A 23958-nucleotide genomic window follows, 5' to 3' on the forward strand; every position below is an offset into this window, starting at 1 on the left:
CGGGGAGCGCCGCCGAAGGGGACTGTTTGCTCCTACGGGCTGTAGATGGAGCTGTCCGGCCCCGGAGAGGGGGAAGGCGCCTGGAAAACGTTCTTCTTCTCCCTGGCCGGCCCGAGCGGGGAACAGCACTCCCAGGATGCAGTTTGTGTCAACACGGCCGCAGCCTCAGCAGCTGGGCATCCAGGGCCTGGGGCTGGACAGCGGGAGCTGGAGCTGGGCCCAGGCTCTGCCCCCGGAGGAGGTCTGCCACCAGGAGCCGGCGCTGCGCGGGGAAATGGCCGAGGGAATGCCGCCCATGCAGGTGGGAGAACCCCGCCGGCGCCATGGCCGCGCTGCCGTGGGGGCGGGGCGCGGGCTGGGCCGCGGGACCGGGCCGCGCCGTCCTCCGGTAGCCTTGCGGCGCCCTCCCAGCTTCCGCGCCCAGGCGAGGCCCGAGGCGGGCGGGGCACGGCCGGGCTGCGCGGCGGGCAGGACGGAGCGGGCCCGACGCAGGCCCGGAAGGGCAGGCCTGGCCCGCGCGGCGCGGAGCAGCGATCGCCGGGCCCAAGTGCGGAGGCCCCGCGGGGCGGGGGCCGGGACCGTCCTTTCCGGGACCTGGCGGAGCTCTGACCCTATGGCTGAGCCCCGGCTTGGGGCTCCCTTTGCGCCCGGCCGGCGGAGAGCTTCGCGGGCAGTGCTTCCGCCCGGACGCAGAAGTGAATGCCTCGTTCGTGTTTACACGGTGGCCAATTTGACGGGGATATTTTTAAAATGTTTGATTACCACCTTTCGCCAAGTGTAATGAGTAATTCACTCTCCCCCTGCACCGGGTGTGATCCGGGGAGGGGGCCATGGAGAGGTGACTTCGGGGTCTTTCCTGCGGTTGACAAACTTGGCCGCATGTTGGAATGGCCTGGGCAGCTTTTAAGACTCCTGAGCCCTTGCCTCGTCCCAGAGCTCAGGGTCTCTGCCGGGTGAGAGTAGCACCAGGCATTTCTTCAGGCTCCATCGATGATCTCCGTGGGCAGAACCGGTGCTCCAGAATTGGGTATAAAACCAGGGGAGGTGGATCCTCAGAGAGGCCTGAAAGCTTGCCCAGGGAAGAGTCTCTGGGCCCACCCTGGGGCTGGGCTGCTCAGGGGCCCCTCTGCTCACCACCCGGCTCTCAGCCAGGTGCTAACGAGGGAGCCAGGGGCTGCTGTGTTGTGTTTGATCATTTTCAGGGTTAGGGCTTCAAACCCGAGAAAACTAAACTGGGCTCCGGGACTTTCTTAACTTCTACTGTGGACTCTGTCCCCTTCTGTGGGCTAGGGCGGAGTGGAGCCTCTGTGATGGAGGAATGGGTGCTTTCGATGGAAACACCAGCACCTCTTACTGGTATTACAGGGCCTGGCAGTCCTAGGGCCCTGCTCTCCACTCTGCTGTGTCCCGGAGCAGGTCTGCCCTGGAGCAGGGCTGCTCTGAGTCAGAGAGTGGGGCTGGTCTGCCCAGATCACCCCAAGCAGCAGGCCTCCCCTTTTCCTAGCCTGAGAGCCTTTTCTGCAGCCATCGGGAGGACAGAAAATGACACCTCTTCCTGTCCCAGGTGTGAAGGAGAGTCGGCTGCCAGCCCATGTGGTCCAGTGAGCCCTGAGTCTGACACCAGGTCCCAGATGACCAGTGAACTGTCACCAGCCTCAACCAGCCCCCCTTAGCCATAGGTCTCAGCTCTCAATTGCACCAATTAGTTTACCCTTCTGGGGTGAGGGCTCTGTGCTGGAAGATAAAAGGGGGAGTCCCCGGGCCATGGGGCACCCCTTCCCCAGGAAGCAAGGAGGGGTCCCAGAGGAGTTTTTCTTTCTCTTGGTCCTCTTGGGTGTGAGGGACATCCCCTCTTCACCTCTAATGAGTGACCTTTTTTAGTGAACCTATTTTCAATTTGGAAAATGTTTATGAAACAGTAGTTGTATATGGGGGGAAGCTGCTTTTCTGCCCTAGCTTGGGCTCTCCGGTCTTTTCCTTGACTGCAGCCCTGGTAGGAATGTGGTGGGTTTTTTTGTTGTTTATTTGTTTGTTCCGAGACGGAGTCTTGCTCTGTTGCCCAGGCTGGAGTGCAGTGGCACCATCTCGGCTCACTGCAACCTCCGCTTCCCAGGTTCAAGTGATTCTTCTGCCTCAGCCTCCCAAGTAGCTGGGATTACAGGAGCCCACCACCACACCCGGCTAATTTTTGTGTTTTTAGTAGAGGCAGGATTTCGCCATGTTGGCCAGGCTGGTCTTGAACTCCTGACCTCAAGTGAGCTGCCTGCCTTGGCCTCCCAAAGTGCTGGGAAGGTGTGAGCCACTGCACCTGGCCAGGAATGTGTTTTTTGTTACCTGCAGCATCTAGAGCTGCCCCAGCTGGCAGTGCAGGGAGGCGCTGCGGAGTGACCAGCTGTCTCCCTGTGCTTCAGTTTCATCATCTTTAAGGCAGAGATCATCATTCTTGCCCTAACCTGCTGAGAGATTGCTGGGAAGATTAGCGTCAGGTAACTCATCAAAGTTCTCGGAAACATAAAACACTAGGCAAATACAAAGTTCATCATTAAGGCTAGCCCTTGAAGAAATCAGTTGGTCTATTCAAAGAAAGTGGCCTGTGACATTTTAGGCAGGGGTCGCAGCCTTAACTTGCTAAGGGTCTATGTGGGTGAACTAGTGACCAGCCTGACTCACCTAGGCAGGAGATGGGAGAGTGTTGAGTTGGGTGGGTGGGTGAGTGGGTAGCTGTTGCTGGGGGTGTTAGTGTATCCTGAGTTACGGGGGCCTGGCAGAAGAAAGACAACATGTAGCATCTGATTAGTTGACCCCTGTTCCCAGCTGACTTCCCTGGCTCACACAAGGTCTCATCCTGGGTTGTCGCTTTCTCCCTCTGCATACAGGCTCAAGAATGGGACATGGACGCCCGGCGGCCGATGCCTTTTCAGTTCCCACCCTTTCCAGATAGGGCACCTGTCTTCCCCGACCGCATGATGCGAGAGCCCCAGTTGCCCACAGCAGAGATCTCACTCTGGACTGTGGTGGCTGCCATTCAGGCTGTGGAGAGGAAGGTGGATGCCCAGGCCAGCCAGCTGCTGAACCTGGAGGGGCGCACGGGGACAGCCGAGAAGAAGCTGGCCGACTGCGAAAAGACGGCCGTGGAATTTGGGAACCACATGGAGAGCAAGTGGGCCGTGCTGGGGACCCTGCTGCAGGAGTACGGGCTGCTGCAGAGGCGGCTGGAGAACTTGGAGAACTTGCTGCGCAACAGGAACTTCTGGGTCCTGCGGCTGCCCCCGGGCAGCAAGGGGGAGGCCCCCAAGGTATGTGGTGGTCCCTGGGGCAGGGATAGAGGTGAGGAACAGCACAGGTGCATAAAATTCTTGATTTCATTTTGTCAGCCCTTCTCATAAACTTCTCTGGCTCCCCGTTATCCAATTTCAGTGCCTTCTTAAAGCCTGTCTCCACTGAAACAACCTGGTCTTGGACGTTCTACCCCAGCAAGGCTCACTCCATTCATTCCCCACAGTCTGCATTTCTGTCTGGGAGCCTTTGCTCTCGCTGTTCCTAGACCCCTCTGAGTTGTCTGGTTGTCTGCAAGTTCTTGCAGCTCTTCACTCCTTGGTTTTCCCACTTGACACCTACCAGCGACCATGTGTCATTGGCTGTCTTGGTATATGCTCACCGGAATGTGGCTGGAGTCGCACATCAAACCAGGCTGCCTGGAGTTGCTTTCAAGTCGTGGTCACTGACCTCAGGGGGGCCCTTCTTAAAGTTCAGAATGCACACTCCGTATCTTACTCCGTTCCCTCTCCTGCTTTCCTCCCGGATCCTCAACGCTGCTTTTCAGTTCACTGAGAGAACGGAGTCACCCAGAAGAGGCGTCCACATGCAGCCAGCTTGTTCTTCCATCTGCTGCTCGGTGGCCACAGGCTCTGCTTTCCCTTGTTCCTGTGGCTTGACGTCCCCTGCCCACCCCAGGAGGTCACCCCAGCATCTCTCTCCTTTTCCTCTGAGTCATCAGCTCTCCCCCCTCTGCTGGGCTATTCCCACCAGCATGTGACTGTTCTGTCCTGCTGTCCGTCTTTAACAGAAAAGCTGCCTGGGCCCTGCATCTACCTGCATTGGTGCCTCATTTCTCCACTCCTCTTTAGAGCAGAACCCCTTGAAAGAGTTGTCTATACTTGTTATCTCCAATTCTTTCTTCCCCATTTTCTCTCCTTCCCTCCCTTTTCCCCGTCTCTTTATTATAGAATATTCAAATAAAAGTAGACAGAATAGTATAATGGGTCCCCATGTATCCAAATTCCAGCTGCATTAGCTGCTAACTCTTGGCCAGTCTTGTTTCACCTAAATCCCTGCCCACTTCCCCACTCCCATTTTATTTTGAAGCAAACCCCAGACATTAGTCATTTCCTTTGCAAATATGTCAGTATTAGCTCAAAAGGTAAAGACTCTTTTTTTTTAAGTGATAATCTCAATGTTATTACCACCACCACCATAGTAAAAGTTTCAGCCTAGATCACTATCTAGCCAGTGATTAGATTTTCAGTTGTTTCAATTTTTAAAAACATTTTTTTAGTTTGAATTAGGATTCAAGTAATGTCCACACATTATGTTTGAGATGTCTCTTAAGTCTTTTTTAATCTGCGGGCATCTCTTCCATCTATTATTTTTCCTTTCAGTTTATCTGGAAGGAATTGGGCCATCTGTCCTGTTTTGCATCTCGCTGTCTGGATTCCACTGATTACGTCCCCTGTGGTCTCATTTAACATGTTCCTCTATTCTCAGTATTCCAGTTGATTGGTAACTGGATCTTTCTCTCTGGAACGCACTCTGATCAGGCCTTTGCTCACTAATGATGTCCGTGGTGTTACAGCCAGTGGCTGCTTCTCAGTCTTCATCCTCCCTGTCCTGTCAGCAGCATTGTGTGTAGGTGACCACTCTCTCCTTGAAACCCCTTGCCGTGGCTTCTGGGACACCTCTCTCTGTTGAGTCTTTTCCTACCTCACCAGCTGCAGTGTCTCATTGTTTGCCAGTTTTGCCTCCTTTGGCCAGCTTTCTAATGCATGGAGTGGGCCAGACCTCTGTCCTGGCCTTTTGCTCTTTATTTACTCTCCTCCCTCATGACTGCATCCCGTCTCACAGTCTTTATTATTTATTTATTTTTTTGAGACAGAGTCCTGCTCTGTTGCCCAGACTGGAGTGCAGTGACGTGATCTTGGCTCACTGCAACCTCTGCCTCCAGGGTTCAAGTGATTCTCCTGCCTCAGCCGCCCTAGTAGGTGGGATTACAGGCATCTGCCACCATGCCCACCTAATTTTTTGTATTTTTAGGGGAGACGGGGTTTCACCATGTTGGCCAGGCTGGTCTCGAACTCCTGACCTCAGGTGATCCACCTGCCTCGGCCTCCCAAAGTGCTGAGATTACAGGCGTGAGCCACCGCGCCCAGCTAGTCTCACATTATTAAAAGCAATCTGTATGCTGTCACCTCCCAAATAGATGCTTTCTCTCCCCTGCTCCCTTTCTATATGTTGCCCAGCTTTCTTTCTGGAATGCCAGATTCACATTCCTACCTATTAATTCATTTGGATGTCAGTAAATCTTAGATTTAACATGTCCAAAGTGAACTGCGGGTCGCCTGCCTGAGACCTGTTCTACCTGAAGTTGTCCTCATCTCTGTTGATGACGGATGGTTCCATCCTTTCAAGTGCTCAGGCCAAAGCCTTGGAGTCATACTTGTCTCCTCTCTTTCTCACACCCTACTTCCAATCTATTAGTAAATACCCTGATTTTTCTTCAGAATATATCCACAACCTGGCCACTCCTCACCACCTCCACTCCCATCGCCATCGTCTGGTCCCAGGCACCATGGTCTTTCATCTGATTTTTGCCATGGCCTCCTGGTGGGTCTCATTGTCTTCATCCTTGTCCCCCCACCCATACAGTCTATCTCAACACAGCAGCCAGAGTGATCCTTTGAAAATGTGAAGCAGTCACATCACACCTCTGCTTAAACCTCCCAAATGGCTGGGCACGGTGGCTCACGCCCATAATCCCAGCACTTTGGAAGGCCGGGACAGGTGGGTCACGTGAGATCAGGAGTTCAAGACAAGCCTGGCCAACATGGTGAAACCCCATCTCTACTAAAAATACAAAAATTAGCTGGGCATGGTGGCAGGCACCTGTAATCCCAGCTACTCAGGAGGCTGAGGCAGGAGAATTGCTTGAACCTGGGAGGCAGAGGCTGCAGTGAGCTGAGATCTTACCACTGCACTCCAGCCTGGGTGACAGAGTGAGAATCTGTCTCAAAAAAAACCCAAAAAAACACCTCCCAAATGGCTTCCCATCTGATTAGAATAAAAGCCCATGTCTGTTTATGGCCCACGCTCTCTTCCCCTGCCTCTCTGACCTCCTCTGCATCCACTCCCTCCTGCTCACTCCCATCTGTGCTGTTCTGCCAGCATACCACGTGCGCCCTCAGCTCAGGGACTCTCCACTGAGAAGCTCCTGCCCTGAATATCTGCATGGCCGTCCTCGCCTCCTCTTCCATCAGGGTCTGCTGAGGTGCCACTTCATCAGCATGCCCTTCTACAACCATCCTATATGAAAGAACCACGTCCCCCAAGCACACTCGTCTCCCTGCCCTTACTCGAATTTTCTACAAAGCACTTTTGCCATTGACATCTTAAATATTTAAGATATGCTTCTTTTTTTTTTTTTTTTTTGAGACAGAGTCTTGCCCAGGCTGGAGTGCAGTGGCACAATCTTGGCTCACTGCAACTTCTGCCTCCCAGGTTCAAGCGATTCTCCTGCCTCAGCCTCCCGAGTAGCTGGAATAACAGGCATGTGCCACCATGCCCGGCTAATTTTTCTTTTTTTTTTTGAGACGGAGTCTTGCTCTATTGCCCAAGCTGGAGTGCAGTGGTGCAAACTCGGCTCACTGTAAGCTCTGCCTCCCGGGTTCACACCATTCTCCTGCCTCAGCCTCCCAAGTAGCTGGGATTACAGGCACACATCACCACGCCCGGCTAATTTTTCTATTTTTTTTTTTAGTAGAGACGGGGTTTCACTATGTTGGTCAGGCTGGTTTCGAACTCCTGACCTCGTGATCTGCCCGCCTTGGCTTCCCAGAGTGCTGGGATTACAGGTGTGAGCCACCATGCCTGGCCTAATTTTTGTATTTTTTAGTAGAGACGGGGTTTCACCGTGTTGTCCAGGCTGGTCTCAGACTCCTGACCTCAAGTGATCCATCCGCCTCAGCCTCCCAAAGTGCTGGGATTACAGGCGTGAACCACTGCACCTGGCCTTATGATATTATTCTTAAGTTTAGTATTGCTTTTTTTGTCTTCTTGGTTGGTTTTCCCCAACCAGAGTGTAAATTCTGCTCGGTTGCCTGCTGTATCCCTGTGCCTGGAATGGTACCTGGCTTAGACTGGTATGCAAAAAATGTTTGTGGAGTGCCTCTCTCCAGCTGGAGAGCTAACAGCTTCCTGGCAGGGACTGGGTCTTGTATGTCTCCGTGTCTGCTGAGGCAACCACCCCAATGACTTTGCCAGAGGAGTTGTTTGACGTTACTCATTGAGGCTTCACAGAACTGAGTTGTAATCGTGGCTCTGGTTCCTCGGCAAAACATTTCCTGGCACTGCAGCCACAGAGGCTGGTTTTTAGTATGGTTTTGCATATGTCGCTTGTCTAGCACAATCAGCATTTACGTACACACTGCCCTTTTCTTTTGTCTGTTCTGTGTGTCTCAGCGCATATCCTCGTGTGGCACTGTGGCGTGTTCTGTGCGCTGCATTAGGCATTAGAGGAGACTTGACTTGACAAGGGCTCTTACAGAATAATGAAATGGCTTTGGGGTCTGGAATCAGAGGACTTGGGTTTAAATCCTGACTTTGCCACTTACTGGTTTTTTGTTTTTTTGGGACGGTCTCACATTGTCATCCAGGCTGGAGTACAGTTATATAATCATAGCTCACGCAGCTTTGAACTCCTGGGCTCAAGCAATCCTTCCACCTCAGTCTCTCAATTAATTAGGACTACAGGCACATGCCACCACACCCAGTTAAGTTTTTTATTTATTTTTATTCTTTGTAGTGATAGGGTCTTGCTATGTTGCCGAGGCTGGTCTTGAACTTCTGGGCTCAAGCAGTCTTCCTGCCTTGGCTTCCCAAAGTGCTGGGATTATAGGCTTGAGCCACTGCGTGAGGCCTGCTTGTACTGATTTTCCTATCATTGGTCAAATGTATTTTTTGTCGTTTCTGAGCCTCCTTAATTCCTCTTTTGAAGGAAGTGAAGTATAAACAATTCAGTAAATTCCCAGCTGGTTTCTCTGAGTTTCAGGGTTATTATCAATAAAACGAAGATGATAATATCCTTACTTCATGGAGTTGTGAGGATTAATTAATTTTATTTGTAGGAAGACACTATGTAGATTATTGTGTTAGTTACCTATTGCTGTATAACAGATTACCTCAAAATGTAGCAGCCCAGCCTAAAAAATAATTATTTATCATCTCACCATTTCTGTGGGTCAGGAACTGGGGAGCAGCTTAGGTGAGTGGGTCTGGCTCAGAGTCCCATGAGGTTACCGTCAAGCTGTTGAATGGGGCAGCAGTTATCTGAAGGTTTGACTGGGGCTGGAGGGCCTGATTCCGGCATGGCTCGCTCACTTACCTGTTGGTGGGAGGCACGTGGTCTTGGGGGAGGAAGAGGAAAAAGTAAAAAAGACACGTGCCAGATGGACGGGAGGCAACATAATTACAGGAACCAAGCAGGATAAAATTCTAGAAAGATGATTTGACCTTTCGAAGAGGTCAGAATTGTTGAGGATTTCAACAGAAGGTCACTGATGATATTCCAGAGTGTGGTTTCAGAGAATGGAGGGTACAGAGGCAGAATCTAAGGGGGTAAAGAATGCATAGATGGTGAAGAGGAAAAAACAGAATGTGTCTCTTGGGATGTTCCCAGTGAATGGGGAGGGCAGAGTGACCTGAGGGAGCAGCGTGTTGAGGGAAGGTTTTTCTGAGGTTGGAATGACCCTGAAGGACGGAGCCAGTAGAGAGGGAGAAACTGATGACTTAGATTAAGCTTCACAGGCAGGAGGTGGAGGAAGAGGTGAAGGGCACATACCGGCGGCCTTGGATTTGCAAGGAGAGGGGCAAGAAAGGAGCTTGCCGGCGTCTACCTGAGATCAAAGACAGACAGATGTGGGAGGTCACTTAAAGGTCTGGGAGAATGAAATGTTTGAAACAAGCCTCCCGGAGAACATAGCAAGGTGTCAGCAAGAGACAAACAAGAAGCTTCTGAAGCAGCTGTGAGACAGCGGTATGAATTGGTGGTGGATGTCATCTGCGGAGTTCTAGTAACAGAGAATTAAAATGAAGAAAGGGGGCTGGGCGCGGTGGCTCACGCCTGTAATACCAACACTTGGGGAGGCCAAGGCAGGCGGATCACGAGGTCAGGAGATCTAGACCATCCTGGCTAACATGGTGAAACCCTGTCTCTACTAAAATAACAACAACAACAACAACAAAATTAGCCAGGCGTGGTGGCACACACCTATAGTCCCAGCTACTGGGGAGGCTGAGGCAGGGGAATCGCTTGAACCTGGGAGGCGGAGGTTGCAGTGAGCCAAGACTGTGCCACTGCACTCCAGCCTGGAGACAGAGCGAGACTCCGTTTCAAAAAAATAAAAATAAAAAACAAAATGAAGAGGCCAGGTGCAGTGGCTCACCCCTGTAATCCCAGCAATTTGGGAGGCTGAGGTGGGTGGATTACAAGGTCAGGAGTTTGAGACCAGCCTGGCCAATATGGCGAAACCCTGTCTCTACTAAAAATACAAAAATTAGCCGGGCGTGGTGGCAAGCGCCTGTAATCCCAGCTACTCGGGAGGCTGAGGCAGGAGAATCACTTGAACTTGGGAAGCAGAGGTTGCAGTGAGCTGGTATCGCGTCACTGCACTCCAGTCTGGGTGACAGCGAGACTCCGTCTCAAAAAATAAATAAATAAAAATAAAAATAAAAATAAAATGAAGAAAGGGATCTGTATTACTTTTCCCAGGTTGGGGCTTTTCCTGCATCTGGTGGAACGTCCAGTAGTTAAAGATTCTAGTTCTGATTGTAAAGATGGACAGTGAGTTGTCAGTCCATAGGGGTGGGGCCGTGGCACTGAGGTGTAGACATCGCACCTGCGCATGGCATTCTCAGAGTTACAAGCACCTGGTAAAAGGGCTGACATTTCTAACTTACATAAAGGTGCTGCCCACTCACCATGCTGAGTAGTGGTAGCTGTGCTCCTGACTTTGCTTTTTCTAACTCACCCCAAGGTGCCATACAAGCCAGCTTTGGCCCTGTAAATGCAGATACGTAGATGAATGGACTGTAATCACGGGATGGGGGAGGATTGAGGGGTCGGATTTCAGACCGAGAGTGAAAGGCTGGTTCAGTCGGAATGTGAAAGTGGTAAGAGGGAAGGCTGTGTGTCCAGAGGAGGAAGTTCAGTTATCAAAGTCATGGAAGTGAAATTATTTTGGACAATTTGGTCCAAGTTGAGGTCGTGCTGGTGAGTGGCTGAAGTGAGTGATTGCAAACTGAAATCGGCTTTCTGTAACAGATCCGAACACACTTGTCATCAGTCTGACAAGTGACTGACACCACGCGACGACTCGGGCCGCAGTGGAGCTTCCTGGTGTTGGCACTCGCTGCGCAGCACACTCAAGTATTTATTGATTCCCTACTGTATGCTCCTTGATGATCAAGATAGAGTAGTGAACGAAGTGGACCAAGGTCCTGAACCTTAGCACAGGCCTTAGATTTTAAATGCTTTGCTGACAAAGAGGTAACTGTGTGCACAGAGGTGACCTGACCTGAAATACAGGTTTGGTAACCAGGTTTTACTCTACTTGGCTCACGGATACCCACTCTGAGAACCCATTACCCCTCTGTCACCCTGAATACCAAAAGAAGCATATTGACTACTCTTTACCCTCAGGTATCCAGTTGACCTAAAAGTGAAATAACAATGGATGTGGCTAAATGCTTTTTCTAAAAAGGCAGGGTTGACCATCCGTGTTATTGAAAGCATGAGAGGGTCCGGGACAGAGAGGACTGACTCCACTGAGATGGACATTGGGGACTGGGGAGCCACGGAGAGCAAAGGCCGGGCTTTGGTGGGGAGTGGGTCTTGTGGCCCGCAGGAGAAGGGGAGGTGATGGGGAGGAACAGGCAGGAGGCGCTAGATTAACCGCTTGTTGGCTTAGGTTCCAGTGACTTTTGTCGACATTGCTGTGTACTTCTCCGAAGACGAGTGGAAGAACTTGGACGAATGGCAGAAGGAGCTTTATAACAACCTTGTTAAGGAGAACTACAAAACCCTCATGTCCCTGGGTAAGGACGCCTTCTCTCCTCTTTGGTGAGCCATCTCTGCAGAGGGTTGTGAAATGCTTATTCGTCCACGTTAGCACCGCCTAGGCAGGTTGTTTCATATTTTTATGTAATGGAAACTCAGGAAACCATTTGCTTATAATGCTAGTAGGATAGAACAGTTTACAATAGGATAAAAATTTAAAACCCAGTAACAGGGCCCATTACCATAGAACTCAACGTTACACCACTACCACGTTGGATTACAGTAAAACAGCACCATTCGCACCTCACCACGCACCACATCCCAGCAGCCCGCGGTAAGTCATAGCTGGTCTGATGTTGGCTTTCAGAGACCAGCTCTTCCTACAGTAGAAATTTGGGCATCTATCGACTCGTTTTCAAGGTTCTTCATAAGAGATTACCCACCTAACTCGCGTAACTGCTGCCAAAGAGGGACACCCAGGTGGAGAGGGGGAGATGGGGTAGGGGAGAGTTCTCCCTTCCCCTTGCTGGATGCGTTGGTCAACTTCACTCAGCCTTTCCCTCCCTCCTCCTCACTTCCAGACGCGGAGGGCTCAGTCCCCAAGCCAGATGCTCCAGTCCAGGCTGAGCCCAGGGAAGAACCTTGTGTGTGGGAGCAGCGCCACCCCGAAGAGAGAGAAATCCCAATGGATCCCGAAGCAGGTGATGGCAGCAGAAGAGAGTGCGGGGTCCAGGGAAGGGCGAGAGAGGACAGCCGGCTTCCCGCACACTGCTGCCACGGGGCGCCACTGTGTGTGCACCATGGGGCGAGGGTCTTGGGTGGCTCCCAGGGGCCAGTTCTGCCAGAGTCGAAATTTGGTGATCACTTACAGGAAGAGATCTCAGGGCTCAAAATAGCACCCTGGATATTTGTGGTGTGGTTTGTTAAACCCGCGTAGCTCTGGACTCTCAAGTAAGCTGGGTGGAGAGACGAGGAAGGGCTTAGGCTTATGCTACCGCCCCAGGCCCGGGCTCAGAGAGGCTGACAGAGGAGGGAAAAAGGAGTCTGCGGCGCATGCGGGGTTTCGCCCCGGCCCGTCGCCTATTGCTTGGCCTAACGTACAGCGTCATCACCTCATTCTTCGGCCGACACATGCGGCTCACCTGCAGGCTCGCCCTGCAAGCCGCTTGCCTCACTCAAGAAGGAATCTTAAGCCTGAGGAAATCGGGCCCCCCGAGCACATCACACTTGATGAGCTCTTGCTGGGGTGGAAAGGGTGGAAGGCCCTAGGGTTCTAGGCCTGCCTCTGCCTTGGAAATCTTTCCTCAGGGTCAGCTTTCCTGAGCATTGTTGGATTAGGTGAAGTCTGGTGCTCAAACTGTGTTCTCTACCTCATTGGAGGAACTTTTGCCTGTCTGGGCCCTCTGTCCTCCCTTGTTTTTTTGTTTTTTGTTTCTTTGAGACAGAGTCTCACTCTGTGGTTCAGGCTGGAATGCAGCGGTGCAATCTCAGCTCACTGCAACCTCCGTCTCCCAGATTCAAGTCTGCAACCTCAGCCTCACTGCAACCTCAGCCTCCCGAGTAGCTGGGACTACAGGCATACACCACCGCGCCCAGCTAATTTTTGTATTTTTAGTAGGGACGGGGTTTCACCATGTTGGCCAGGCTGGTCTTGAACTCCTGACCTCAAGTGATCCACCCGCCTCGGCCTCCCAAAGTGCTGGGATTACAGGCGTGAGCCACCATGCCCTCCCTTGTTTTTAAGCGGAGAACATTTTCCTGAAACTCATCTTAGAATGCAGCTCTCAAGGCCACACTCTCTCCTCCTCCCATTCCCAGTCTTTCCTTTTTTTGAGATGTGATTTACAGACCATAACATTTACTGTTTTAAAGAATGCAATTCAGTGGCTCACAAAGTCATGCAACCAAAATCATTATCTAATTCCAGAACATTTCTACCATAAGAAACCCCGCACCCGGCAGGGCACGGTGGCTCACGCCTGTAATCCTAGCACTTTGGGAGGCCGAGGTGGGCGGATTAGCTGAGGTCAGGAGTTCAAGACCATCCTGGCCAACAAGGAGAAACCCCGTCCCTACTAAAAAATACAAAAAATTAGCCAGGTGCAGTGGTGTGCACCTGTAATTCCAGCTACTCGGGAGGCTGAGGCAGGAGAATCGCTGGAACCCGGGAGGTGGAGGTTGCAGTGAGCCAAGATTGTGTCACTGCACTCCAGCCTGGGCTACAGAGGGAGACTTCATCTCAAAAAAAAAAAAAAAAAAAAGGCCGGGCGCGGTGGCTCACGCCTGTAATCCCAGCACTTTGAAAGGCCGAGGAGGGCGAATCACGAGGTCAGGAGATCGAGACCAGTCTGGCTAACATGGTGAAACCCTGTCTCTACTAAAAACACAAAAAATTAGCCGGGCATGGTGGTGGGCGCCTGTAGTCAGTCCCAGCTGCTTGGGAGGCTGAGGCAGGAGGATGGCGTGAACCCGGGAGGCGGAGCTTGCAGTGAGCCGAGATTGCACCACTGCACTCCAGCCTGGGAGACAGACTCCGTCTCAAAAAAAAAAAAAGAAACCCCACAGCCACAAGCAGTCCTTCCCTGCTCTCTTTTACTCCCCCCCCCGCCCACCCCGCCCCTGGGAACCACTAATCGACTGTCCGTATCTATGAATTTGCCTGTCCTGAGCATTTCCTCTAAATGGCTCCTTCCCTGTCTTCATCAAGGACTGCAGAAGTTTAAGGTCAGCAGCGGTAGTAACAGCACCTAGTCTTATGGGGTAGCTTTTTACATTTGAAGCACTGTAATCTCAACAGTTTCAGTTGGTTATCAAACCATCACTGAGCATGAGATAGAACAGGGATCACTGTGTCCTTTTTGTAGATGAAAAGGGTAGACCGGAACCCAGAGAGGCTAGACTCATCCACTGAGTTGGTGCAGAGTTGAAGCCAGGATCCCAGTCTTCAGATTCTTTGTCTTCTCTCTTTCCTGGTGCCTGAGCCTCCTCTTGCAGCAGGGGGCGCCATCAGAAGAAAAGGCCCTGTTTGCTGCATGCTGGGCTTCTGTGTAGAGGCTATGTCCTTGTCTTTTATGCACAGTGAGTCCTCAATTAATGTCATTGATAGGGTCTCGGAAACTGTGGCTTTAAAGTGACATATAACACAACCAATTTTTCTTTCTCATCAATGTTATAACTAAACATCATAGAAGGAAATGACGTTATTCGAGGATCTGCTATGTGTCATTTCACTTGAACTCACTGTTTCCAAGAACCTGCTGACTACAGTGAGACTGGCTGTATAAGGAGGTTCTGCACTATCTGTCCAACAATAGAGCTTAGTTGTGCCTTTTTGCCCATCACGGCTTCTCACAAATCATATATATACACGTGTGTGTGCATCTGGCCTCAACCTGGCCAGCTCTTTCTGACTGGGGTGACAAACAAGGACTAATGACTCCCACAGAGAGGTCCAACTTGTGGCCCAGTCCTGATTAGGACCCAGCCAGTTACACAGCTCTAGGTTGTTTCTGAATTCTCTCTTCAGTGTCATCACCCCTCATTTTGCTGCTTGCCTAGCCCTTTTTCTTGAATGTCGGCTTCCTCTCTGCTCCTGAGACCTTCTGCTCCTCAGGGTCCCCCATGGCTCCAATAGGAACCCGAGACCCCTGTCTTCTCCCCTGGCAAGTGCTGTCAGCCATGCTTCTGAGCCCAGAATGTCCTGGTGACCAGCATGCAGAAAAAAAGACACAAAGCAACGTCATTCTCTGTTCCCAGGAGCAGAGCTCCTAGTGCCTGCAGAAAAAAAGACACAAAGCAATGTCATTCTCTGTCCTCAGGAGCAGAGCTCCTAGTGCCTGCAGAAAAAAAGACACAAAGCAATGTCATTCTCTGTCCCCAGGAGCAGAGCCCCTGGTGCCTGCGCAGGATGCGTCCTCCCAGGTGAAGCGTGAGGACACCCTGTGTGTCCGGGGTCAGCGGGGCCTGGAGGAAAGAGCCATCCCCACGGAATCCATTACCGGTGAGTGAGCCAAGCAGCCGTCCACACCAGGGAGGGGAGGGGAGGGGAGAGGGTTAGCATGGTCTGCCAGCCCCCAGAGTTAGCTGTCACATGTGCCAGGCCAGAGGGCTGAGCTCGAAATGGAAGGGCTGTGCATCCAGGGCTGGGCTGAGCCAGGATTCCTCCAGGAGACACAGACGTGGCAAACAGCATTGACAATTTGCTGGTACACCTGGGCTCAGCGTGTTCTGTTCCCTCTCTTCCTCATATTATCCGTTTGTAACTATTCCATCTTTCCCTTTAGAAACAATATCCTGGCAGAAGTACTAAGTGTAAGGCTTCATGGGTGGGGGAACAGGGAGGTCAGGAAGACCTGTTGTTCCCTGACCAGGAAGGCCTTTCATTGTTTTAAACAAGTATTTATGGGCTGCTACCTCTGTGCCAGGCACCCACATACCTGCGGTCCTGTGAGGACCTCCTCTTAGCTGGCATTGCAGCTGGACCCTGTCGTAGGTGAGAACTCTGTCACAGCAGATGTATGTATCAATCAGAGTTCTCCAGAGAAACAGGACCTGTGAGGGTGTGTGTGTAAAAGAGAGATTTATTTTATTTTAAGGAATTGGCTTGTGATTGTGGAGGCCGGCAAGTCCAACATTTACAGGGCAGACCAGCAGGTTAGAGCCCCAGGGAGTCGCTGATGTGGCTGCTCGAGCCTGCAGGCAGAATTCCCTTTTCCTTGGGGGAGGTCTGTCTTTTCCCTTAGGCCTTCAGCTGGTTGATGAGGCCCGCCCACATCATAGAGGGCAATCTGCTTGACTCAAGTCTACTGACTTACATGTTCAAATCTCATCTAAAAATATACCTTCATAGAAACAGCTAAATAATGTTTGACCAAATATCTGGGTACCGTGGCTGAGCCAAGTTGACACATAAAATCAACAATCATGAGACATATTAACATACTGTAGCCCTTTACTTATCCACAGGTTAGAGCTCCACAAACCTCATCCCCCCCTTAGTCAGAGCCTCACACCCATAGGTAAGTGCTTATAGTGTCTGGGTAGAGGAAAGCCCGTTCACTTGTCATCAGGCATGACCCTTGAAAGCATCACAGTATTAGGATCTTTAAGGAGATCTTTAAGAGATAAGAAGACAATAAGGGGTAAATTAGGTTTCAGAGACTCTGTAGAAGAAAGAGAATATAGGGTATTTTTCTTACATCTTAGAAAAATCCCATTCAAAAGATTTAAAGACTTCTTGTAACATTACTTTATACCCCATAAATATATACAACTATAATTTGTCAATATATAATTTAAAAAAAGAGGCTTTCTGGAAGTTTTCATCTTTCCAGAGGAAATACCTCTTTCTGTGGTGGTCTCAGCACCAGAATGGGAACCTCGTTCTAAGGAGATTTAAGTTCCTGCAGCACAGAAAGGCTCTTTCTTAAAGACTGTAATGTTACTCCCCTGCAGCATCCTCTTATTTGCAGCAAAAGCTCCGTTAATTGGGGCCAAGCTGACTTCAACCTTTAGTTAATGAGACTTATGTGATTGTACCTGATGTTTAGGGGAAAGAGATAATTGCATGAAATCAGAGATTTACTCAAAACACAAACTTGCAGGAGATTTCGCATCTTCTAACACCTTTGCCGCTCTTGTTCCCGCGAGTAGACTCCCCAATTTCTGCCCAGGACCTCTTGTCCCGGATTAAACAGGAGGAGCATCAGTGCGTGTGGGATCAGCAGGATTTGGCAGACAGAGATATTCCCACGGATCCCAATTCAGGTGAGAACAAGGTCAGAATGAATATTGAGAGCAACAAGTGTTTTTCAAAAGGAATCATTAAATTAATAATTTGTTGTGTTTATGCAGCTGATACTAAAATTACTTCAGCACTGATTTTTTGTTTTTTGAGACGGAGTCTTGCTCTGTTGTTCAGGCTGGAGTGCAGTGGTGTGATCTCAGCTCACCGCAACCTCCGTTTCCCGGGTTTAAGCGATTCTCCTGCCTCAGCCTCCTGAGTAGCTGAGATTACAGGCATGTGCCACCACACCTGGCTCATTTTTTGTATTTTTAGTAGAGATGGGGTTTCACCATGTTGGTCAGGCTGGTTCTGAACTCCTGGCCTCAAATGATCTGCCCGCCTCAGCCTCCCAAAGTGCTGGGATTACAGGCAGGAGCCACCGCGTCCGGCCATTCAGCACTGATTTTTGAACAATAAAAACAACCAAAAAGCGTCTAAAAGCTGCATATATTTCTGTGTCAGAAAATCATTTACATTTTCTGGAATTTCTCTTGAGTGAATACTAGTTAGAAGTTTCCCAAGAAACTTGTAGGGAGGGTCTAGGCATTCAGGGAGGCATAAAAGAACAATGGAAGCCCCACCTGCCCACGACCTATGTGTGTGTCCATGTGATTGCAGAGCTGAGAAGTCCAGTGTCATTGCCTGGTAGTTAGGACACAAGTCTCATCCTACCCACCATACCAGGGAGAGAGGATGAGAAGTTGAATCTAGGATTCCTCGTACTTTGTCAACTTCACCACAGAGAAATTGAGGGGACCCAGGGCAGAGGGAAAGCGGGGCCTTCCTGCTTCACTGTGGTTCTTATCAGTGACCTCTGGTTGCGGCCTCTGCCATCGCTGGTTTCTAAATCATACCTGTTAGCCATGGCCCTGAGGGCCGTTATCTGGGGCTTTCTTCTGGCCTGTCCTGGCCCCATGGGTTCCTCTGGGGCTAAGTGGCAGAGCTGGGAGATCTGGGTTTTAATCCCGGCCCTGCCACTGCACAGACCTTGGGCTAAGCCTCCTTCTGGCCAACTTGAAATGCAGCGAGCAGTGAGAGTCCATTTAGGAAGGGGCTTATGAGGGTAAGGAGGATGGCCTGGAAATGCAACACCGATACCAAAACATGCCCTGCAGGTTGCAGCCACCGCATGGGATGGTTTTCAAACCTTTGATGGGAGGGCCGAGTGGAACTGAACAAAATCTAAGACTGCCTTCTTTCCATGACAACAGAGTCTCTCATCTCAGCACATGACATTTTGTCATGGATCAAGCAGGAGGAGCAGCCATACCCATGGGGACCACGCGACTCAATGGACGGAGAGCTTGGATTAGACTCTGGCCCTAGTGAGTAACGTCCCCACCTAGACCCTGGGGTTTCTTCTCTGGAGCTGTACAGCTGAGGCGTGGACGAGGGCTGGTCCTCTTCTCAGCTCACCCCTCGTAGGGTGATGTTCTGTTGATGGCAGCGTTTCAAAGTTCTGCACCAAAGCACTCCCATTCTTTTTGGAGTGTGATATTGTATTAGCTCCCCGGGACTGTCATAACAGGGTACCACAGGCTGGGCAGCTTCAACAATAGAAATTTATTCTCTCACAGTTCCACAGGTTGAAAGTCCAAAATCAAGGGGTGGGCTGGGCCTTGCTCCAGACTTCCTCTGAAGTCTGTATGGGATTCCTCCCTCGCCTCTCCCAGCTTCTGCTGGGTGCCGGGAACCTCTGGCACTCCTTGGCTTGTAGATGCGTTGCCGCAAGCCTCTGTTGTCACATGGTGTTCCCTTGTGTCTGTCCTCACATGCCATCTTATAAAGACACCAGTCATATTGGATCAGGGCCTCCCTACTCTAGTATGACCTCATCTTAACTAACTACGTCTGCAATGACCCCGTTTCCAAATAAGGTCACATTCTGAAGTCCTGGGGGTTAGGACTTCAACATATTTGGTGGGGGAGGGGGGAGGGCACAATTTAACCCTTTATGGCAGGGAGGGGAGGAAGGGAGAGGGGCCGGGAGATTGCTGAGCCAGTGTGCCCGAGGCAGTTGACAGCAGCAGGTGGCTCACATGCTGGAAGACACTAGCCAGGCTGCACACGGTGGCTCACACCCATGATCCCAGCACTTTGGGAGGCTGAGGTGGAAGGATCTCTTGAGCTCAGGAGTTTGAAACTAGCCTGGGTAACATAGTGAGACCCACAGGGTCTACAAAAAAATTAACAAATTAGCCAGGCGTGGTGACTTATGCCTGTGGTCCCAGCTACTCTGGAGGCTGAGGTGAGAGGATCGCTTGAGCCTGGGAGGTCATGGCTGCAATGAGCCATGCTTGCACCACTGCACTCCAGCCTGGGCGAGAGCGAGATCCTGTCTCAAAAAAACCTGAAAGAAAAACAAAAAACACTAGAAGAAGTACCCCAGGCATCCCTGAGCTACCATCCCAGAGTCACTGATGAACACACTGAAGCTCAAAGAGAAAGGGAGGATTGTTTTCCCAACAGGTATGGAACCAAATGTCTCACCAGACTTGGGTCTCTTGGGTCTTTCTGAAGCTCCGTTATTGACCTATGACCCTAGGCATATGTTTATGGATTGTTGAACATTCTTAGCTCAGGCTAATATTCCTCGCTAAAACCCAGTACCATCCCCTTGCCCTCAACATGGCTGACCTAGTGTCTTCTGGCTGGTCAAAGGGTTAACAGAATAGCTGCATGTGTGTTCCCTGTCCATATTTCCTGACTTTTTTTTTTTTTTTTTTTTTTTGAGACAGAGTCTCACTCTGCCACCCAGGCTGGAGTGCAGTGGTGCGATCTAGGCTTACCACAACCTCCGCCTACTGGGTTCCAGCAATTCTTCCACCTCAGCCTCCCGAGTAGCTGGGATTACAGGCGCGTGCCACCATGCCTGGCTAATTTTTGAATTTTTAGTAGAGACGAGGTTGCACCATGTTGGCCAGGCTGGTCTCGAACTCCTGACCTCAGGTGATCTGCCCACCTTGGCCTCTCAAAGTGCTGGGATTACAGGCATGAGCCATAGTGCCCAGTGCTGACATCTTGAAGGAGCTTAAACTTCACGTAAGAGCGGAGGACATGGGTTGTTTCTGGTTCTGAACAGCCATTTCAAACTCAGGCAAGCGGATCACACTCTCTATAAGACAACTTAGTTCTAGAAGAGCCAGTGTGGGCCTGGAGGAATTGTCAGGAACGAGATAGGAACAACGTATGTCCTTATTTCAAGTAGAACTGAAAGCGGTCCTCTGTGTAACTGCTGGCTTGGTGGGATGAGATGGGGGAAGCCAGGAAACTGGCGGTGAGCACCGGAAGAAAGCCAGCTCCATCTCTTCCTCCACAGCTGGTAGGCTGCCATTGCTAGCCCTGGCCCGAAGGCATAGGAACTAGTGCATCTGACCTGGGGCCAGGAAATTCTGCCCAAACCCTTCCTTATCCCTCAATGCTGTCTTCTGATTCTTCCCAGTTGGCTAGGAGCATGTGGGCCTAGAGGAGCCTGTTCTTGGGGACTTGTGCTGTGTGGAAAGCAGTCTAGGAAGGCCCATAGAGAACTTGCAAGGATTTGCAAAGGACCCCACCATTTTCCTACTTAAGTTTGGATATCATAGAATGATTTGCCTCATGTTGTTTTATCTTTTTTTTGTTTGTTTAAAGACAGGGTCTCACTCTGCCGCTCAGGCTGGAGTGCAGTGGTGTGATCCTGGCTCACTGCAGCCTCCATCTCCTAGGTTCAAGTGATGCTCCTGCCTCAGCCTCCCAAATAGCTGGGACTACAGGCATGCACCACTGTGCCTCAGTAATTTTTAAAAATGTTTTGTAGAGATAGGGTCTTGCTATATTACCCACGCTGGTCTGAACTTCTGGCCTCAAGCAATCCTCCCACCTGGGCCTCCCAAAGCTCTGGGATTACAGGCAGGAGCCACCAGGCCCAGCCCATGTTATTTTATATTTGAAGGACCTTTGAACCCTAGCATTTGGGAGGAAATGCACAGAATTTAGGAGATAGGAGTATCTGGAAATGGTTCTCTTGCCTGCCCAGTCACGACAGCCTCTTATCAGAACCTCTGTTCTTTCTCCCAAAGTGAGCCTGCTTCCTATTTATCAGTGTTGGAATTTGACACTGGCCTGTCATCTGTGGTTTCTTTGATGTTTAAAACCAACCTAGTATTGTGGTTGCCAGGGACAGCCAGATGGTAGACATGCTATTATGTGGAAGAGTCTTCTGGAAAGGGGATGGAGGGGAGAAGAGTCAGGGTAGAGAACACAGTGCAGACACGGGATACCTGTCCCTGCCAACTTCATTCTCCAGCCCTGGGATATGTAAGAGGGAAATAACTGGTATCCGTTTGACTCAAAGGCAGACCTCAACCCAATTGGATATTACAGTCTTGTAAAAGGGACTCCTGAATTTATTTATTAATGAGTGTATACTGAGTCTCTGCTCTCAGCATGTTAGTGTAAGACAAGAAGAAGATTCAGTTTGCCCAAAGTTAATGTACATCAGTGCCTCCACTGAAGCAGGAAGCGTAGCTAGGACTCTGGAGTGCAGTGGCTAAAAGGTGCTTCCGGAGTGAGAGGTGGTAAAGATCCTGAAGCTGGGCCACCATTCCCAGATGCCAACACCCACAGAATATGACGTGAAAGCACCCTCTTGAAATTCCCACATTATTCACTACAGTGGGTTAAAACAGTGGTTCCAACCTTTCATAGTTGATATTTTTTTAGCAGGTATTTACTTAATGCCTGCTATGTGTTACACAGTATTGTAAGCACTTAGAATAAGCAGTGAAGGGCCAGGTGTGGTAGCTCAGGCCTGTAATCCCGGCACTTTGGGAGGCCAAGGCAGTTGGATCACCTGAGGTCAGGAGTTCCAGACCAGCCTGGCCAACATGGTGAAACTCCGTCTCTACTAAAAATACAAAAAACAAACAAACAGACAAACAAAAAACAACTAGCCAGGAGTGGTGGTGGGCACCTGTAACTCCAGCTACTTGGGAGGCTAAGGCAGGAGAATTGCTTGAATCCGGGAGGCGGAGGTTGCAGTGAGCCAAGATTGCGCCCCTGCACTACAGCCTGGGTGGCAGAGTAAGGCTCTGTCTCAAAAAAAAAAAATTGGCAGTGAAGAAAGACCTTTTCTTTTGTGGGAAGAGGATGAATAAGCAGGCCAGCAAGCAGGCAAGGTAAAGCCAGGATGCAGCAATGCTCTGAGAACAATGGCAGGGAGAACAGGAAGGAGTGTGGACATGAGGCAGAGCAAGGGCAGAGTGGTCAGGAAAGGCCTCCAAGGGGAAGCGGTGCCTGACTGAGTGTGCCCTTGGCAGTGGGAAGGAGCCGGCCGTGGGGTTGCAGGGGGAAGAGAAGACCAAGAAGAGGGAAGTGAAGGCAGGGCCATGGAGGCTTTGGGGAGGAGGATGGAGCCGTAGACTGAGGCACCTGAGCATGTATGACCTATGGGCCCAGTTAGAGTTTGGATTTTATTCTTACAAGAAAGGAGACTAGGCCGGGTGTCATGGCGGGCACCTGTAATCCCAGCTGCTCGGGAGGCTGAGGCATGAGAATCCCTTGAACCCAGGAGGCGAAAGTTGCAGTGAGATCATGCCACTGCATCCAGCCTGGGTAACAAAGCGAGACCCTGTCTCAGAACAAAAAAAAAAAAAAAGAGAGAGAGAGAGACTAATAAAGGGTATGAAATCGGACATGATCTGGTTTACGTTTTTATAGGATTTCAGGAGTGGATTGGCGGGGGGTGCGGAGCCATGTCTGAGGCTCATGCATTTGATGCAGACTAGGTGGAGAGATGCTGGTGGTCAGAGCTGGGGTAGCAGCAGTGCACAGGGAGAGAAAGGACAGATTCAGATGCACTTTGAGAGTGTCACTCATGGGTTGCCTATGGGGGCTGTGGAATCAAGACTGACTCCTGGGTCTGGGTCCTACAGAAGTGGGTGAACGGTAGTACTGTTTGCTGAAGTGCCAAGCCCTGGAAAAGAACCTGTGTTGCTGGTTCTAGTTTGGACCTATTAAAATTTGAGGTGACACTCAAGTAGCAGATCAAGTAGGTGAATATAGGAGTCTGAAGTTCAAGAGAGAGCTTGGGGATAGACTGATTTGGGAGTTACAGGTTGCAGTGACTTCCAACATCAGCGACCTGGAATTGGCCAAACCTCACAGGTTGAGGGCTCATGCCTCCACAGGACCGTTCTCTCTTCAGACACCAGCCGCAAATTTGGGGGTTCTAGGCCACCCTCACTTCTGACCAGCTGGCTACAAATTCTGGGCTTCCCATCACCCTGTCATAATTTGCTAGAATGACTCATAGAACTCAGGAAAGTGCTATATATATCATTACAGTTTTATCACAGCAAAAGGATTCAAATCAGAGCTAGCCAAAAGGAGACCCATAAGGCTAGGTCTGGGACGGTCCTAAGCCTGAAATTTCCATTGTTCCCTCCCTGTGGAGTCAGGATGTGTCACCCTCCCAGCATGTCAACGTGTGAAAATATGCAGAGCATTGCCAACCAGGGAAGTTCGCTGAGCTTTGGCGTTCCGAGTTTCTGTTGGGGCTTCTTTATATAGATATGATTGATTGAATCATTAGCCACGAGGTTCAGCTCAGTCTCCAGCCCCTTTCCCTCCCTGGAGGTTGGGCCTCAAACCCTAAACCTTTAGTCACGTGCTTGGTCTTTTCAGCATGGCAGCCCCATCCTTTGTCATCTCCTTAGCTTAAACTCTCTAAGATCCCACCATAAATAACAAAGGCACCCCTGTCACTCGGGAAATCCAGAGATTTAGAGGCTCCTTCCCAGGAACCAGGGACAAAGGCCAGTCAAGTTATTACACTTAGGTTGTTGAGGACTATATGAGTTCTAGGGAC

The 23958-nt window shown here is 50.6% G+C and overlaps 1 protein-coding gene across 1 annotated transcript in view; it reads left to right on the top strand.

The window, feature by feature from the left end:
* ZNF282 (zinc finger protein 282) overlaps positions 1-23958 on the top strand; it is a 30767-nt gene continuing 6809 nt past the window's right edge. The window contains exons 1-7 of the mRNA XM_034965176.2: positions 1-301; positions 2877-3296; positions 11238-11364; positions 11908-12027; positions 15207-15326; positions 16979-17092; positions 18323-18436. Coding sequence (XP_034821067.1) covers positions 137-301; positions 2877-3296; positions 11238-11364; positions 11908-12027; positions 15207-15326; positions 16979-17092; positions 18323-18436 — 1180 coding nt within the window. The 5' untranslated portion in view covers positions 1-136. The remainder of the gene's footprint in view (positions 302-2876; positions 3297-11237; positions 11365-11907; positions 12028-15206; positions 15327-16978; positions 17093-18322; positions 18437-23958) is intronic.

This window comes from Pan paniscus, chromosome 6 (assembly GCF_029289425.2).
Source record: "Pan paniscus chromosome 6, NHGRI_mPanPan1-v2.0_pri, whole genome shotgun sequence".
Taxonomy (NCBI): Eukaryota; Metazoa; Chordata; class Mammalia; order Primates; family Hominidae; genus Pan; species Pan paniscus.